Source organism: Caretta caretta, chromosome 2 (genome assembly GCF_965140235.1).
Source record: "Caretta caretta isolate rCarCar2 chromosome 2, rCarCar1.hap1, whole genome shotgun sequence".
Taxonomy (NCBI): Eukaryota; Metazoa; Chordata; order Testudines; family Cheloniidae; genus Caretta; species Caretta caretta.
Window position 1 is genome coordinate 231,658,255 of NC_134207.1, and position 20,352 is coordinate 231,678,606.

At 39.5% G+C, this 20,352-nt stretch overlaps 1 protein-coding gene across 1 annotated transcript in view; it reads left to right on the forward strand.

Annotated features, from left to right (window-relative positions):
• MALRD1 (MAM and LDL receptor class A domain containing 1) overlaps positions 1–20,352 on the forward strand; it is a 468,338-nt gene that overhangs the window by 225,869 nt on the left and 222,117 nt on the right. Inside the window, exons 26-27 of the mRNA XM_075124752.1 lie at positions 5,050–5,297; positions 9,675–9,963. Coding sequence (XP_074980853.1) covers positions 5,050–5,297; positions 9,675–9,963 — 537 coding nt within the window. The remainder of the gene's footprint in view (positions 1–5,049; positions 5,298–9,674; positions 9,964–20,352) is intronic.

Below are 20,352 nucleotides of genomic sequence, written 5' to 3' on the forward strand. Positions count from 1 at the left end.
CACCTCACTCGTTAAAATCTTGATCACTAAAGTGAACAGCAGATGTGTGCTTCATAGTTTAATTTTCCTTCGAACTAACTGAAGGACCAAGTAGTCAAATCTAATTTTCAGTGTGCAATAAATTGTTGATCAGCTCGCTTCTGCTCTCAATAAATTTCTGTGACTCCATAACTTTTAATAGTCCCTTCTTATATTTTAAAATTTGGTTACCAGATCAAAGACATAAGCTTACCAACTACAGGTTAATCAGTACTGCACAAACAGGATGAGACAATGTCTAAAAATATTTATTGAAGAAAGCATTCACCTTTGTGAATACGGTGAAAAGTCAGTTGAAATGGCATATAAAAGTTGTGGCTTGTGTCCTGAGTCTTTATCTTACCTTGGATGATGATAACAAATAAAGATTAGTCTGTTTTTTCAAGGCAAATTTCCCAAAAGAAAAGAACAGAAAAGATGTACCTATATTTCTGATTCTGTGTACTCATTTAAACGGTACAAAATAAGTTATGCATTTGGTTGACTCCATTTCCATTCTAGAGACAGAAATATAAATCAAACCCTAATATTGCTGACTGCTCAAATTTACAGTCTAATAGGTTTTTGTATGGGGGAAAAAATTGGCAGTGAATTTGATAGCAGTGAAAGTGGGGCCTTTATAGCTTGGGTTTGAGCCTACACATAAGGGATATAAGGTAGGCAGATGCTATACAGTCTTCCCCACAAACTTGTCTCTGTGAATGTTAACATGATTTCCTGTGCAATCCCAGTTTCGACTCACAATGGAGACTGCCAGGCATGGTAGATTAGTGGTTTTGTACTGAAGAAAAGTATCCACGAGGCTATATGCTGAGATCACAAAACTCATTTTGACTCATTCTTTCAGATCACCAGAAGTATCAGATTAGTACATGCTTATGCATTCTGCAATTTATCCTCAAGATTTCGCATCTCTCAGTTCATGGTGAAACTCTTGTTCTGTGTAAACCGGATTTAGGTGGTCATTCTGTCAGTAATACTTGGGACTGATGGTTTTGGATTGGCTGTTGATGTGGCTTGGCAGAAGAAAATTCTCATAAATATGAAACATAAACTTAAGTAAAAAGAAAAGCAGTCCAGATATTTGACTTTGATATTGCTTTTTCTGTAAATATTTATGGTTACAAAAGATGTTGGTGCCCATTACCATTACAATACTTAGTTTTATGGTATGTATATCCTATTCAAACCTTCTCATGGACAATAACAAGGGTTTTCTTTTCATGTCATAATCCAGGCTTGACCTAAGGATGACCTTTCTTCAACTGTGAGCTTTTTTCTAGTTTTATGTAATGGTAAAGTCTATCCTAATTTACCCCAGAAAAGTACTGTTTCCATTTTTTTTCATTCTGTAGTCTGCCTCATAACAGAGAGCCATTAAAGGATACCGCCCTCCCGCTCCCACCCATGACTGTTTGTCACAATTGTTCATTCTGTGGAGCCACCAGAGAAGGATCCCTTTACCAAATGCTAAGCTGCAAATGACTGTTTGAAAAAGACTGCCCCAGAAGTCTTAGGTCTGTGCTGGCTTCTGTGGAGCCCTTAGAGGAGGAAAGTCAGCAGGGTTCAAGTGTAGAAAACCAGAAATTGGTAGTGCTCACCAAGGATGGGAGTGGGGGCAGGAAGCCTGAAGGGTATGCTGATTCAGCACATCTGTTTAGTAGCTTTCAGTAATGGGCTTTTATGGATCCCTGGCCATAACTCTAGATACCACTGCCTCCCCTGAATGCAGAGAGCCAGACTGCTTCAGAAATTTGTGATTTTACACCTTTCTGCTCCAGACTGGGGGAATCTGGCCCATAATCTCTGCAAAATCCATGATGACCCAAAACATTAACAGAGCAATATTGCAAGGCAATACCCACAAAGACAGTTAATGTAACAGTGCTCTAAAAGATGATGCTTCTGAGACACTATTGCTAGTATGTTGTTCAGTATGTGAATCCGTCCTGTGGATAAAGGATTTACTTTTGTACAGAGGTGTGTCTTGTCATAAAGGGAGTTTTTGTTTACAACACTTTACAGAGGATGGATTTTTAACTTTGGATATTTGTGCTGGAAAGCAGATCAGGTACTACAAGTGTTACCGGGCAGACTAAGGCTACTCTGAGGACAGTCAGCTCTTTCAAATATCTGGGATTTATCCCTGCAGATTGCTGCTGAAAGAATGATCAGGGCACAGCTTTTATCAGGCATCTAATATGTTAAGCACTGGTCATTCTATAGCTGATTAAATTTGTCACAGCTATTGTTCTTCAAATATTGTAATATGTTGGAGTGTATCATTAGTACTGCTTTGTTAGTGTAATTACACAGGAGTATAATAACCACAGAATGATGTCATCACAGCAGAATATATTGCAGCATTATTACAACAGTGTTAGGAAACTGCAGGCATCTTTATTGTACACTGAGGCTTACTGTGCACCAGAGGGGATCTCTGAACCAGCTCTGAATAAGCTGATGTGGAAGTGCCTACAGGAAGTGGGCTAAAAGCAGGATACATGTTTACTGTATGCATATCCTTCTGAAAGAGACTCAGAAGGGCAGCAGTGTTTTTCTGAGCCCAGAGGCTGGACAAGTGCCACTGGAGGGGCTGCACAGCCACCCTCTGACCTGCCTTTGGAGTTGGGTGAAATGAATTCCATTTCTATTCTCTCCCACAGTGAATTCCCTACCAAATCCTGGTAACTTGGTGTCCCACTGTGTTTGTAGGAATGAATTTCACCCTAAGAAAACAATACTTCTGTCAATTTAGTAAATGAATTGTTAGGGCCCAGATTGCACCTGGCTCTTTGTCCAGGAGGGAAATAAAACCCCCACCCCTGTGAAGTGTCCCCACATCTTAGTTCAGAGGCTGGGGAGGAGAGCAGGGCTTAGAACCTGGTACCACCCTCCCAACATGAAACATGTGGGTGGAGAGGCCCAGGAAGCAGGTGGAACCTTGGCTATAAGTTTCCTGGGTAAGGGTGCAGTTTTGGGAAGAGAAGATCTGCACATCTTGTCTGATAAAGAGAGACCTTATTGCTCATAAGTAAAGTAGTTTTGTGAAAAGGAATATGGCAGTATCACTAAGCAGTTCAACTGTAATCTGAGTTTTTAGTTTTCTACTCCATTTTTACTAGAAGAATGACCTATTTCAAATTGCTTCATTATATATATATATGCTTCGGGGCCTTTATTATATATATAATACCTATATATATATATAATAAAGGCCCCGAAGCTTTAATTTACATTGAAATGCTGGCAAAACAATCATCATAGAGCATAGAGCTTCTCCAAAGCATCTTGCTCGTTACTTTTGCCAGCTAACAATATACTTCAGAATTAAGTTTTCATTTCCCCAGTTGTAAGATTGAAATTGTAATTTTTCAGAAATTCTCAGACTAGAAAGGGACATTAGCTTAGAAATAGGTTAGCTTTTGCTCTATTTAATTACCTCTTTTGATACAGATGTTTCATGTAGGTCATGTGGGGCCAATATAATTTTGACCACATACATAACATTCCTAATATAAAATAGTTTTTTTCCTAATTATTCAACTGTTGTCAAACTGATTAACTAGCTAATTCGCTAGCCCTGTTCCGTTACTCCAGAAGCAACAGGTTGGCTTTGTCTTTATATCTCTTGGTTCACAGTTCAACATAGAGGTACTTGCTAAAGGGGATTTTACATATAATATGTGCAGCATTAGTTGGTATATTAAATATCAGCATAGTTTCAGGTCCTGATTCAGAAAAACATGCTTCTATATGAAAGAAGCTTGAGCATGTACATAAGTGCTTTACTAAAGAGAGATGGATTTAGCAAGTGTGGGAGTCTTAAAACTCAATGAAATGAACAGGGACAGACATAGTGGCTGCAGTAGCCTTATGAATTTTGTTGGCCAGTTACTCATAACTCAAAGTTATTATTATGTTTTGAATGACTATGTGCTAATCCTTTTAGCACAACATAGACTTTTTAGTTATTATTATTAGTCTACACTATATTCACAAACAAAAATTGTCAGAAAAATAAACACATTTTGCTTGAATTTTCATTGATAATTTTTGAATTTTCCTTGCTTCTTTTTCACAGAAAGTTACATTTCCAGTAGAGAAATTTTGGGAGTGTTTGGCCATGTTGTTTTGGGGCAAGCCCATCTCTAGGGCTTGAAGAATTGTTGGCCTCTCTCCTGAGACTTCTAAACAGATGGCACTTAAATACAGCTACCTTTTAGATGTTGAACTTTATCAGACCTCTGAAAAGGCTCAGGTTCTGTTTGTACTTTAAGAGAAGGCTTTTGGGAGTTCTTCTTTTGTCAAACCAAATGAGCCATCCTGATTTAAGAATTTAGCTTCAAAATATGTTCTTTCCAGCAACAACAAGAGGAATTATTTGTGGTTTAATCCAAACCCTACTGAAGTAAATACAAAAATGACCATTAACTTTAGTGAGCTTTGGTTCAGGTTTGTAATTATCAGCAAATTATGAGAAAATCTAGCTAAAACTCTTAGAATATTGTAATTCTGTCAACATAAATTTATAAGAATATCTGACTTAAAATGTTGATCAATTTACAAAAATCTAAGTACTTGAAACTTGTGAAACAACTGTACAGGAAGTATCAAACATGCATTTTATACATATACATGTAATCACACTTTGACAGCTTTATGTATAGACATAAAATAATGTTCAGTTATAAGCATCTCGATTTGCATATTGCCCATTAAAATGTGTGTGTTAATTCTTACTGAGAGCAAATGGTTAGAGAAAATAAGCTAGAATTAAAGGACAGAGGCTGTTTGGTAATCAGAAATCCTTTTAAAATTATCTAATTATCAGCCATCTTTTTATGATAGTATACCAACCACTTGTCTATTAAAAAGACTCATTAATAAAACAAGTCCATGTTTTTGTCTTTGTGAGGATGTAGATAAATCACTTGTTTGTCTATTTGGTTATAAGCTGGTTCTTTGGATCTACCCATATTTTTACACAGTATATTTTATTTTTCTCAGGTACATCCATGGGGCACTGTGATTTTGAATTTGATCTTTGTGCCTGGGAGCAGGATCAGAATGATGACTTTGATTGGAATCTAAGAACTGGCAGCATCCTGAAATCTGGCCCTGGACCAGCTGCTGATCATACCTTGCAAGGGCCATCTGGTCATTACATCTTCATAAAGAGCTCATTCCCTCAGTTGCCGGAGCAGAAGGCCAGGATTTTCAGTCCCAAGCTAAGCAGAAGGAGCAAAAACTGCAAGGTATGTCAAAGCATAATACTGGAGGTCTGAGCTTGATTTGTAGAATGCTACAAAGTAATAATCACTAATGTGACAGATAATCAGTAACATGTTTCTTAAAGAAAACTGGAGTGTTCTACAGACATTATGATCCTGATCCTGTGTTGACCTTGAAACCAATTACCAAACAAACATTTTGTTTCTTACAGTGCAGAATATCAAAGAAGAATGACTTCTGTTGATAAATTAAGTACTCTGGCAAATTTGGAAGTAGTCAGTAGTAGAAGCAGATATTGTCTATTCAGTGGGTGTCTTAGAAAAAGCTTATGTAACAAAAGCACTGAAAACCCTGCATATATCTGCTTTGTGCTTTAATGGAGAAATTGAATAGAGGTACATTAACAACTGGATACAAGGGAGTGTAACTGGAAATGGACGAATACATGATAAGATTCTTCTCACTGATCTATCAGAAACTAGGGAAGAGTAAAGTTTTATTTGTTGAAGTGCTACAGCACATTTTTGTCATTGGTCCCAAAGATAGCCTGGTAGACATTTGGAAAAAATGGACTGAAAGGCTGTCTAGTTTCAGTGCATCCTCTGCCTTCTTTGCTAAACTGCTGTTTTGTATCTTCTTAACCCAGTGGCTTAAAACAGATATGCCTGTGGCTCCTGCAGTCACAGTACACTAGAAAGGGATTTCTGGAATTTTGGGGGGGAAATGTTTTTATAGTATTACTTGCTCTATTTATATACTGTATTTTTCCACTCATTTACTCCTGTTTTCTACAATTTATAAGGTTTTACAATGTGCAGATAAATGGGGTTGTCACATGACTGATTAACGTAGCCTATTAAAAGAGGGTTATTAAAGCATTCTTGCTAACCTAATTGGTAATGCATGCATAACACATCCACTTACCTATTTAAATAATAAACCCTACACCCGAATCAAACATAAATATTGCCAACTCTATGTATTTTCACTAGAAAAAATAATTTTGTTTACCATTGTCTTTCCTTCTTCCTCCTCCAGTATTTAACTCCTGCCTTCTTTCATGCACCCAAACTTGCACACATGAGCATGCATGTATAAAACTACTGGAGGAATAAGGATCTGAGGCCTTTGTAAGAAATATTTTTATGAGACATTCAAAGGAGGAGGCAATGGAAGTTTGAAGGCACAGCTGGGAAGGGGTTTCCAGGCATAGAGAGTGGTGTTGAAGAAGGCCAAGATAAAAGACAGGAGATTAAGGGGTAAAGTTAATTTAGCATTTTGGGTGGAGTAAAGACAAGGTGAAAGATAAAAGGAGATGTGGGCAGAGGTAAGAGAAGCCTAAGTTGTGTACAGCCCTGAAAGTTAGGGGAAGGAATCTAGTGAATCTTGAGTTTAAAAGCGAGCATTCAGGAAATATAATTTCAATTCATAAATGCAAGATAGAGTAAATCACTGTTAGCATGTAAATATCTACCCAGCTTACTAGTAGAAGTGTCAGCCTTTTCAATTTATCCATTTACATGTACACCTGCTCAGCAGTTCTTTGCTGTTCTGATCTCAAGACAACCGCCCCTCCTCCCCCCATCACCTTGAAGTATCTCCACTACTAATTATATGGCTGAAATTCTTAATCCATCCTCATACAGGAACTTGAGTTCCAGTCCCTTGATCGAAGACAATACCAGTGCCTGCCTGGTTGCACAAATTTTATCTTTTTTTTTTTCATTTTAACCTGTAAAAGAGGGTGTTTCATTTTTATATTCGAATTTTGCGGTGATTCATTCTGTTTTGCTGATTTACACCAATACAGCTACTTTATCTTAGTTTGATTCCATATAGAAACTAGACATGTCAGGAGAGTAACTATCAGAAATCTTCTTGATGCTGACAATTTAAATTTGATTTTTAAAGAGCCTTTGATTTGAGCTGATTGAGATCCTCTGAGTGTACAGATGCAGAGCTACTCTTTGGATTAGACTGCCTCAGTTCCAAACACATTTCTAAATAGATTTACTGAATTTTCAAATGGAACCTCAGCTCAAACTTTAACCCCTTACTCAGGTAGTTCATATAGAAAAAGAGAAGTAATAGTGATTTGGGGAATTTACTTTTAACAGTTTTGGTTGGTTTGATGTTTTCCAGATCACTTTATTTCACTTTCTCTATCTTGTCAAATCCCAAACCCTTTATAGATAAGAAATTCAGGAAATGTTAAACAAAAATTATTAGATTTTATTATACTAATACAACATAAGTAAATCAGTTTGTCAACAGAGAAAAAATAAACTAACCATTAAACATTCAACTTGGAAATTCTGGGCCATGAACTTATGTTTTCAAATCCGTTTCCTAACAGCCTTCTGAAAAAAGATATATTGAAAAAAAAATCTTCCCCCATATTGGAAGATGTCTCTGTCTAAATCCTCTTTCATTATGCTCTCAGACTTATAGTCCCACTCCTTTTAACATCTATGTGTAAACAATAAAATATGCTTTGAAGAAATATAGAATAACTAATGATAAATGGTCCATTGTATGAATATTGATTTCTACTGTATATTAAGTGCCAAAAGAATGGAGGAGGGTCACAGCAGGCAACAATTAGCTTTTTCATGAATAAATGTGTTTATCAGGTATTTGGAAATGCCTTTAATCTTTAGGCAGAAGACCTTTTTCCTATTTTGAAACAGTCAAAACCAGGTTTGATACTTTTCAAGCACTTTTTTGAACATCTCTGCAGTTTTGAAGTTTCCTTTTATACAAGTTCTTCAAGAGAACTCAGGTTTGAATCATATTGGCATGCACACATGGCTGGCTGGCTTTGTAAACTGTAGCCAACTGTATTTTGATGCTCAGAAGTGCTGGTGAGCATCAGTGGCTGAGAGGCAAAGTAGACATGGAATGGAATAAAGAATATAATGAAATAAGGATGATAAAATCTTGTGTTTCACAGGGTACATTGATTGCTTGCAGGGATCAGGAGGGTTCTCTCTCTCATGCACAGAATTGCATATTTAGCTACATATATATTACGGTGGGAATGGGGATACCATTTACAGTTGATGCTACCGCGAGATTCAGATTCCAATCTCAGTTGTCCAGTGTATTCATCTGATATACAAAATCTTATGTTCCACAAAAAATACCTGTTTCAAGGCCCAGGACTGCACCAGTGTAGATACATTTTCTTGTTTCTTAGCAATGAAGATGAGTTGACATTCCTTGGAGTCGGTGCAGAAGCTACTTAAGTATACACATTAGAGCCATAGCAAAACTCCCATTGACTTCAATGCACTCACCGTTTCAACTACAGAAGATATGCAAATTGCTAAATGTAAGAGGAGGCAGAAGGCAAGGGGAAAAAAAAGTGTGGTTAAAAGGCAAGATATAGTTGAGCCAAAACAGTATCCTTCAAAAAGTAGAAAGTGATACTAATAGAAAGGAACACAACTTTATGATAGGTATTCTGTGTAATCGGTCATTAAAATCAGTTGGACTATGGAGAACTGAAGGATAGTGAGAGTTGAGTCTACGTTTTGTCAAGTGCCAAGATGATCCCATAAATTATAGACCATCAAGTTTTACTTCAGTACCAGGATATTAGTTGAAAATATCGAACTCATAGTTGTAATTTATTTTAAGGATTCTTTGATAAATCCATCACAAGAGCCTGTTAAGGAGACTAAGTAGTCTTGGAGTGAGAGGTAAAATTCTGTCATGGACTAGAATCTGGTTGAAAGAGAACAAAGTATAAGAATAAATGCTTCACAGGCGATGAAGAACCCTTCACTGTGGTTCTTCCTTGTACTTTATCTACTGTTATCCTACTTGAGCACAGTCGTCATGTTCAATATTCTGTTTGTCGCTTTTTACTTATGAGTCCTTCTATTTTCCCTACTGTCTCTTGGTAGAGGCTCACTCTGAAGCAATCATAATAGGGTAGGAAAGAGCTCTGTGCAGGTGAGGCACTTCAGAGTCCAGCAACAACACCATAATTAGCCTGAGAAGAGTCACACTTGAGTGATTCAAGATACTCCGCATATGCTAACGGACATTGTTTATACATTGCTCCCTGTCTCTGCTGTGTCATCAGTTTTCAGAGTTTTAAATTTAAATGTGAAATTTGCTCAGAAGCAGTCTACCAGCAGCTCTATAAGGCCTGAAATGTTGACTTCCAAAATAGCTTTCGTTAGTTTACTGAAGGAATAGTTCTACAGATTACTATTAATGATATTTTTCCTTGTGTTTAATTAAAACCCTGGATAATGAATGATTTACCAATTTTGATGCTCTTCTGAGAACTGAGGATGCTTCTGTAGTGAAAATTTGGAATAATTATAATGACAGAGTATACATAATTTTCTCTACTGAGTATTTAATGTCATTATTCTTGGTTGCAGATATTATTTTATTACCATATGCATGGTGTGAACATTGGATCATTAACCATCTATCAGGTGACAGCATCAAACCAAGACAAAATCCTACTCCACCTATCTGGAAACCAGGGAAACTTCTGGCAGAGAAAACTGGTGCTTCTGGATGCAGATGAGGACTTTCAGATTACCTTTGAAGGGCAAGTTGGGAAAGGCTACAGGGGCGACATAGCACTTGATGACATCACATTCACCAAGGAATGTTTGCCATCACCTGACTTATCAGCAGAACCCACAGCACCGCCTTCAACAGGTATTAAATAGACTTCCCAGAATCTGATGCTGTGAAATTGCTCAGAGTAGCAAACAAGCCTTGCTTTGATTTTTCTGTTTGGGTTTTTTTAATGGTCAGAAATGAATATAATTTGATGTAGCTCTTTAGTATGTTGTCTAAAGTATTGCATAGAAGAGCTGTTTGGAAAAGTAAATCACTGATCCTGAATCTGCATGACATACTCATCTTGAGCAGGACAAACTCACAGGAGTGGTCCCATTTAAGTCAGCGGGGCTATTCACTTGAAAAATCAAGTGTGAAAGGACAAAGAGTGCAAGGGGCTTGCTTCCCTAGACCTATATGCAAAGAGTGGGCAGAATGCCAATGGGGAGTATAGGTACAGCTCCCTGCTAGCACCTCCCTGGTACATGTGAGACAAGAGGAAGAGGGCAAACCCCACTCCCTGCACACGTGCCAGAAGAACTGTTGCAAGGGTGACAGAGCTGCTACTCCACCATATGCTCCCACTGTAATTAGTGTGCCACCAATCAACACGCAGCTTCCAGCATGAACTGAAATTTAAGTCAGACACTAACCCTTAATTTTCATCAATTTTGATTGAGAGTGATTCATAGCCCGTGTGTCAGGAAAAGCTCTTCCTGTTTTTTAGACAGCTTTTGGCAGCTAAGCTCTCAGATGCAATCTATGAATATGCAGCTCTCATTGGGATTTCTGCCATGGCTTGAGGGCGGTATAGGACTCTCAGGATTTTGTATCTTTTGAAGGGAAGGCGTTCATAATGGGTTTCCATTGAATTGGGAGCCTGTTATTTTCCTAAATCTGTTTTCAGAAAGCCTTGTTGAGACAGTGAATTGGGATACAATAAGCTGTAATTCTTATTTTATTGATCTTTTGTTTCACATTTGTTCTTTCCATAAGCATAGTAGTTACCATCAAATTATATAACTACTTGAAAATTATGACAAACAGTTTAAAACAGTCTAGGCTTGGCTGTTGCAGAAACTCTATACTTTTCCTAGAGAATGGTATTTTTCTAATGGTTGATGGTTTGGATTCGCTTTCCTCTTTCTTCTCTTTGGGGTGAGGAAACATTTTTCTTTCTAAAAGACCCTGTGATTCTGATCTTCAGCATAATATCCATACTAGAGCTGGTCAGAATTCTCTAGATTAAATGAAATATCAAAATATCCTGTTTTGCTGAGACATATTGGTTTCAATGAAGTTTTCATCGGGGTTTGGGGGTGAGACAGGAGACACTCTGTAGCCTGAGGGTGAGAGCATTAGCCTGGGATTCTGCCTGTGTCAGAGCAGAGAGTTTCATCCTGTATCACTCTGACTCCAAGACAGCAGGGACTTGAACCTTGGTCTCCCAGATCTCAGCCAGTGCCCTAGCCAGACACGAACACACTCTTGCTTCCTGAATCAAAAAGCTCAGGTTTCAAGCTAAAAACTACTGACAATTTGGTTTTTACAAAAATGGTCAAAATGTTTTGATTGTGTTCCAATGGAAAATGAAAGCGATTTTGAAATCTCAAATGTTGCTGCAAAACAGAACTGTCATCCTCCAGTCATCTCTAATTTGTATCTCTCTTACTGTCCCCTTCCCTATATATATATATATATATAGTTCATGCTAACTGCCATGGGTTCTGTGGACACAATGACAGAGTGGCTAGCATTATCAATGACTGAGATTGGTTGCAATGAGATAGTAATTGCCATTAGGTACAGAAAGATGGTAGTTGACATTTGCCATTACTCCATAGGGTTCACTGAAATCATATGACCTCTGATGCAACATCAACAACAAATTAATTGGAACAAAAGATGTAAAATGTAGTTGTTTCTGTTAAACTGGATTGGACCATTAACAACCATTAGGAAAGTTCTTTGTTTCTCTTCATGAAGGTATTCTATTCCGTTTACCTACACAGTCATTTTGAAAATTACAGATGGCACGTGTACAAAAATTCTGTTACTTTCTATCTCCCCAGGCTGAGACAGAACTGGTCAAAATTCTCCAACATTTTTGATTGTGCAAGTAATTTTTTAATTTAAACTTTGATTGGGTGGGGAAACAAACACAACTCAGACATATTTACAGAAATTATTTTAACATTTTTCATCCATATCTAGGCTGCAATAACTTCTACAAAGCAACTATACACAAAAAGATGAGAGATTAGGGCCAGCGTGTGGAACAAAATGACTCCTGTCAGTTAGGGGCTGAGGGTGAGCCCTTGGAAGCTATGGCATCAACCTGCCACTTGACTGCCTGGTGACAGGAGGAAATCTTAAATCACAATGACACTATGGTTCCTTGCTTAAAGGCCCATCCTAATTGTCACTCAGTTGTGGAGATTCTGTTACCCACACCAGGAAGTCTGGGGAGATGCCTCCTCCTTCTCCTCCCCCAGTGTCACTTCCCAGTGCTCCCATGACCACTCCTGGTGGTAGCAGGCCGGTCATGGACTCTGCACCGGGGAGAGGTAGATTGGGTTTTCTGGTAAAGTTAATAGAGTGGAATTTTGGGGAGAGATTTTTCCTGGTTCTACCTTAGACTTCTTGTGTGTGAACTTTGATATTTACTTAATCTCTTTTGTCTCTGTTCCCAATCAGTAAAATTAAGGTATTGTGTTAAGAGTATTGAGTAAAAGAAAGTTAAGAAAGAGTATTGTGTTAAGAGTATTGTGAGGAGTCCATTAATTTGTTTGAGGTGCACAGACACTACACTGATCAATACCATGGAAAAGCCTATAGAAACACAGAAACTCACTATGTGGCTGCTGCTAAAGGATGGTTTTCGTCTTCAGAATTTCATTTACCACACTTTAGGCACTGAGTCAAGCTGGGCTTGAAACTCCATCTTGCACAGTGCATTCAGGTCAGAATTTGTCCCAGGGTGTGCAATGCTTTCAAAATATATCCTTAATACCTCATCAAATCCTTACAATCCATGCCATTCACTGCTCACTTCAGTCACAGCCCAGACTCCGTGGCCTTCATTACAGACAAGATCAATACTTGAAAAGTAAAAAACCTGATACTAGTTTGGCCCCAAGAAGTGCATTTGCTGAGGTTTCTAATTCTGTACTCTCTGGTGTTTCTGGACCTGCTGCATTTACAGTAGATGCGAGTCCCTGTGGCAACATTTGAAACTTTAAAAACTTTGCTTTTGATGGTGAAAGGCTGTTCAAAAATACTTCTATCAAACAAAAGTTATTAAAGCCTAAGAAAAAGCCATGAGGGACCCATTCCTTTGTATGATATATCCAGGATGTAATGGGTACAACTTCAGATGTTCACAGCAATTTCAAAGTAACAGTATGGGGTGTTAGGATTCATCTTAGCTGACATTATGTTTAGAGTTTATGTAAATATATTTGCGTTTTCTCACCTACAGAATTTCCATTTATCCTGATCAGAGATTTAAACTCTGATTTCCAAAGGTCCCAGGCTAGACCTGCTATTAAGCCATGCTTTTTGCTGCATTATGGACAGTTATGGGGATGGAATTAGTTGCAGGGATTTGGACCCATTGATACCCGTTGATGCTGGGCAGAGGGAAACAAAGCAGCACCTGAAACTGTGCAATTGGGATAAACCAAGACTGAGGCATTTAGTCTTGTTTCCATAAGTTTAATTTTATAAAGACCTTGGTGTGTTGTCTGTGTATGCAAAGAATGCATTGCAGGCCCCAGGACTTTCTGGTCTCCAAATGCACATGGAGGATGCCATTTGATAGAACAGGAGGAGAGTTGCTCCACCTCGGAGACTGCTAACAGAAACAGGGCGACTGAGAAAGACAATCACAGGTGTCATCACTCCTGACGCTGCATGGACCAGCTGCAAAGCAGTACACCCCAAGAGGAGGGGCTGGTGATAGACCCACTAAGGGGCAATAGAACCCCATAGACCAAGCTCATAGAGCTGACTCCAGAAAGACTGTCTGAAAAGCAGGCCACCTTTGCCTTTTTTTTTTCCTCCCAATTCCTCTCTCTCATAAGGGAAAGAACCTCTCTTTTGTCTGTTCGTTTGAGAACGCCTCATGTGCTGCAAACTGGAGTGGGAGGGAGGACAGTATAGATGACAGGCAAGGGGGTGGAGGGGGCCCCTGTTCCCCACATGTCAATACCTGGAGACAGATAGTTACAGCAGCTAATTTTAAAAGAGAACAGAGGTATAATTCTATAACAAGGTACTAGTCTTCTAAGTATTTAAACTCTGTATTTCCCGTTGCTGTTTCTCTCCTTGGTAAATATGCAGTAATATTTAAAGGGTGGAGGAGAGAGTTTGACAACTCAAAAAAGAAAAAAAGTCATTTTGAAAGCTTTGTCATGGACTGCTGATTAACTGCCTGTCCGCATGGCGCTGCTTAGCAACCATCCCAGATTGGCAAGTCAGAGAGTTGCTTAGAGTGTTGAGGCTCAGAAACAATCAAGCCTCATTTCAGGGCACTGCTTATCACCTCTTCACTGTATGAATAATGATGGCTATTGTAGTATCTGGAGCTGTTCACACTCTACAATGGTAGCCTGTGTAGGAAGGCAACACTACTTACTCCTTCCACTGTGGCTTTCTTTGCTGTGGGCTGGATTTGAAATGTACAGTCTGCCTTGGGTAAGGGGCAGCACATAGCTGCAGCACTTCTGGAGCAGCCCTGGAAAAGGACTGTGACTCCCCTGCTCTGCCTTTGCTCTGGAGCGTTCGTCCCCTTTTCTGGAGTAGCCTACTCCCCACTATGTGCCTGGCCAGTTCAAGAGGAGACTGGGGGGAGTTGAGCTAAGGTTCTTCCCGTAGTTCATCCCTCTCTGCCCTTTTGCTCACAGGGAGACTATCCAGTGCGTGGTGAGTGCGCCCCATTACACTCCTAAATCCAAGTCAATATACTCACCCTTCTTAGCGTGGTAAGGAGGCCTAATGGCCAAAGTCACTGTACTCTCCCCTAATAGCTGGGCAATGCAGTCCAATGGCCAGAGCCAGTAGATTTGCCCCTCTTAACAGGGCAGTAAGGTCTAGTGGCTACAGTCAGTAAATTTGCCTCTGTCAGCAGGGCAGTAAGGCCTAATGGCAACAGTCAGTAAATTTACCCCAGTGAGACAGCAGTAAGGCCTAGCGGCCAGAGTCCATAGGTTCACCCCCCATAGCAGGGAAGTAAGGCCTAGTGGCCAGTCAGTAAATTCACCCTGGTGAGACAGGACAGTAAGACCAAGCAGCCAGAGTCAGTCAGGATGGGGGCTGCCACACACAAGAAAGGGGGGTGGCAGCCTGGGTAGGGGGTCCAGGCCCTCCCTCTCTACCAGACCCCAGCCCAGGGCAGGGGCATGTGCTACTGAGTCAGTGGGTGGGGTAGGGGGTCTGACCAAACCACACTGGCTCAAAATTCCAGTTCACTAGCTGGGCCCCTATCAAATTCCCCTGGGCTGTTTCTTACCATCATTCTTGCTGCCACGGTCTGGGCATCTCATTTATCTCCCAGTTCCCTGGTCTGAAAGTCCCCTGTGACTCTGGACTCAGCAAGGTCTCCATAGATACCTTGGAGTCTACCTGGGTTGCAGCATCTCCAGTTCCCATGGCCTCAGGCTTCGGCTGATCCTTGGCTGGAGACAGCAGCATACATCCTTCCTCCCCAGCAGTCAGCCACAACTGAGCTGAGCTGCTCCCTTTTATACCAGTGCACTTGGAGCATGCCTAGTAGAGTGAAGGAGGCCTGGTTTCCTCAGCCCACAGTGTAGGCACCGTGTCACAGGGCCATATCAGGCAAGTGTCCCCTGTTCTCTTTCCACTATAGCTGGGCTGAGTAGGGGAGGTCAGTAGAGGTCACTCCCCTGCACAGACAAATAATGGCTGCAGAAAAGGTGTGAGGACCTTTCCATTTTATTAAATTTGGTGGAATTTCCATTTGGTGAAATATTAATAGATCTTAGAGTTAGAGTGACCCATTTTGCATTTTCATCTATTAATTGTTATTATTATTATTTATTTGTGTTACCGTAGTGCCTAGGCACCCTAGTCATAGACCAGGACCCCATTGTGCTAGGCACTGTACAGACGCAGAACAAAAAGGCGTTCCCTTCCCCAAAGAGCTTATAAAATGGCAAGACAAGATGGGGAAGAACAAGTAAACAATGAAACAGTATTGGGCAGCTTAACCAATGGTGGTCTCTGTGCACCAGCAGCCTAACTGTTGTCAAGTTTTTCATATACATCATAGGAAAGAGTTTAGAGGAGGAATTGAAAGTGGATAATGAGGTAGTTTTCGGGATGTTCATTGGAGCTCCTCCCAAGCTTGTGGAGTAGCAGGGGAAAAAGCAGAAAGGTGCTTATCTGAAAGTTTAACAAATAGGCAATGGAAGCTGGCATCATAGGCCAATCAGAGGCAAGCATTGACACCTCAGTTGTGACTGAAAGATGATAGATGAATAGCGGAGATTGACTATGAAGAGCTATGTAAGTGAATACAAGCAGCTTATGTTAGATACAATAGAGAAGGGGAAACCAGTAGAGGAATGCAAAGAGAGAGATGACATGGTCAAAATGACAGGCTAGGAAAATTATTCTGAATGGGTAGGAGTAGGGCAAAGTTGCATTTGTCAAGGCCAGAGAGAGAGAGAGATGTTGCCATAATCAAGATGCAAGATAATGAGAACCTGGACAAGAGTTTTAGCAATGTGGATGGATAGGAAAGGTAATCTCTTAGAGATATTATGCAGAGAAAATGGGCAAGAATTAGATATAGCCTGGATGTGAGGACCAAGCAAGAGGTCTGAGTCAAAGATGATGCATAAATTATGGGCCTGAATGACAGGAAGGATCATGATGCCATCCACCGTGATCAAGAAAGGAGGGGGTGGAGAGGTCTTTGGGGAGAAGATTAGGTGCTCTGTTTTAGCCATGTTGAGCTTGAGCTGGCAGCTAGACATCCACAAGGAGAGGTCAGAGAGACAGACTGAGATTTTAATTTGAACAGAAGGAGACTGATCTGAAGTAGAGAACTAGAACTGTGAACCATCTGCATAGTGATGGTGGTGGAATTTATCTTTGTAGATGAGCTCATCCAGAGTTAAGGTAGAGAGGGAGAAAAGAAGGGAACCCCCATAGAGAGTTGGAGGAGAGATGAGGAGGATCCTCTGAAGGACATGCTGAAAGAGCTATTAGAGATGTAAGAGGAGAACCAGGACAGAGACACAGACGCCCAGGGAGGACAGGATTTCAAGAAGAGGAACCAAAGGTGATAGTGCCAAAGGTGGCTGACAGGTCAAGGAGGATGAGGATGGAGTACTGATACAGAGCTTTAGCTAGAAAGAGGTCAATAGAGACTTTGGCAAGAGCAGTTTCAGGACAATGCAAGGGTTGAAAACTGGATTGGAGAGGGCCTAGGACTGATTTGGAGGAGAGAAGCTCCAGAACGCAATTGTAAACAGCTCATCTCTCTTTCATCTCTAAACTCATTGAATGGGGTGGGTTTTTTTAAGGTGGGAGAGATTAAAGCATGTTTGTATTGTGAGGGAACAAGCCAGAGGAGAGTGAGAGGTTAAGGAGAAGAGTAAGGTAGGGAATGAGGGTGAGCACAAGGGAGATCAGAATAAGGAAGAGAATGGGGTCACTGGAACAAGTGGAGAAGTTAAAGGGGGAAAGCAGATGAGAAACTTCTACAACAGTGAGAAGGAGGAGAGAGTTGTAAGGGGAGAAAGGAGAAGTGTATCTAGCATTCTTACCTTGACTAGGCTACAGTTCAACATTGACTTGGCTATAATTGTAGTCGGGAAGGTGTGTAGGATCACTATTTAATGTAATATTTGTATTTATTTGAACATAGCCATGGATGTGCATGACACTTTACAGACATAACACGGTAGGTCCCCATCTCAAAGAGCTTATAATCTATGACAAAACAGTAGGGGGGATGACATCACCCATGTGGGGAGAAGATAAAGGAAGGATGAGTGTTACAAAATATGAGCTTGTGAGGCTATTTTTGTATGCAATTTTATGCACAACATTCATTCTTATTTCATTGATTCACGGATGGGAGTCGTCATTGTAAAAGTAATAAGACACCAAAGATTTACATTACAGTGTTTGGTGATTAGTGTTTATGAACCATCTTCAGCACTCAAGCTAGAGTGCTTTGGCACCACAAAAAATACCACATTTACTACATATGGAATAATTACACTAAAAATTCTCTCAAGACATTCAGTTAACAGACAGACATTGGGGGACATGACCTTGTGTGGGTGCGTGTGTTTCAGATAAGATTATTGTAGACTCATAATGCACAAAGCTATATCTCTAAATGTTTTACAGAATTCAATAATGAAGTTAACATTAAAATAAATGAAAGCAAGGGGAGAGAAATTAAGAGGTAGAAGATGATCTTGAATTGCCAAATTCTGTTAATTGCTCTCAATCTTGTGTATCCAAAAATCCTCTGGGTATTCACCATGACCCTGTTTTCACATATACTGATGTGGCTTATTGCTACAGCAAGATTAAAAAAGATTAGACACGTACAAATAAGAATAGGCTCTGCAGTTACACTAAAATACAGTTACGAGAGCTTCAGAGTATAAAGTAATCTTCAGCTAGAGTCAGGAAAGAAATTTCTCCCTATGCACAATTAATTGAATTACAGAGGGTTTATATCTTCCTCTGAAGCATCCAGGACTGGGCACTGTCTGAAACAGAATACAGGATGAATAATAAACAGAATGATAATACATGCTTAGAGCATGTTGTCGAGCAAATCTTGAAGAGGAAAACTGCTTCTAAAATTGCACCCACAATTTCTGTCTGCACCTAAAATTGTACAAGTGTAACTAACTTTCAGGTAAAAATAGGCTGTAGACATCTGACTTCCAGAGTGTTCCTGCAATGGTGATAGAGTCTATATTATTTTATTCTCACCTTTGATTGCTGTGTACTCACAAAATTGCAGGTGCTATATTAGGAGGCCAGGTGAGGCCCATTTGAAAATGTGTCCTTTATATTTGTAAGGCAGTACACACTCTAATCTTAATATCGCTCTGTCAGGAAGGTAACTAAAGACAACTATCCTCTTTATAGAATGGGTAAAATTGAGATAGAGGTTAAGTGACTTGTCTAGAGCTACATAGTCAATGGCAGAGCTGGGATTAAGACTTGGGAAGTCCAAAGATGGCAGCTGAATCCATTGGACTTTGAGAAAGGGTAGAACCACCAATAGACTATTCTGGTATAGGACAAAATCTGTTCCCTGTTTTTTGGACTATTGTAGTTTAGATTAGTGATCCTAAAATCTGAAAGTTCATGATGGTTGTCAATTTAACCCTAGGATAGTGCCTCGATAAAAATGAAAGTTATGTCAATTATAAGTCTACCTATTTTGACAGTTTCAATTATAAATATAACATGGTCTGATATGAGATGATGAAACAAAATTCCTACAGAATAAAAGTGTTTCTTGAATTATAACTGAACTTTGTGTGTGAAAAAAGATGTCTTAAATTCAACTTGTCCCAGCTCCACTGAAGTAATTATAAGACAATCCAAAGGAGGCAGTAACAACAGTCTGCTGTGTAAATTCTCTTCTAGATGTCTTTTTACTTTGGCTTGAGTTCAAAGTTGTTCTGCAAAGTACAGTAGACTCAGAAAGAAAATGAAAATCAAATAACCTACCTTCTTCTGTAGGATGGGCAAAGCTAGGATATAATTTCACACAAAAAATTACTTGACCAAGATGTGTTCTTCATTTTGTTCTAATCTGGTATGTGTTTACTGCCTTATTAACAAATACAGAAATGTGAATTTCTAATTTGGCCAGGAATGAGCTTCCCAAATGAATCTGACATAAGAGTCCACTGTATTACCAATTTTCAGTTTTACAATTATAGTTAATTTTAATAGCATGAGATTAAAGTTGATAACTTAATAGAGATGTTGTAGGTACTGTAATAATACAGTAGCAGGTTTAAAGTCATCTGCTGTACATAATACAATGCCACCTCCTGAAACTAAGACAAGATTTTTCCTGTACTTAGAAAAATCGAAGAATGTGGAAGTAATGTAGAATGAGTGGGTTATTGTTGTAGCTTCACACTATAACAATCCTCAGCGTAGGTGATCCAAGACTGATTATATGCTCAACAACTCATTTAATACCTTGGTAAGGTGTTCTGAAGGCAATTCTCTCCTATAGCGAGGAGTGCAAGCTACCTATGTTGCCTGGAATTTCATACTTTTCAGACCCTCGTATATCTTCTCCAGCCAAGCTCCAACTATGTCTCATTACATCAGTTTAGCTTGTTGCATTAATTAAAACATACATAATTTTGGATCCAGTTATTTCATTCCATATGTGTATTGTGTTTTTTTAAATAAATTCAAAGGCAGTTGAAGTCTCACAGATAGATCTACAATCTTATT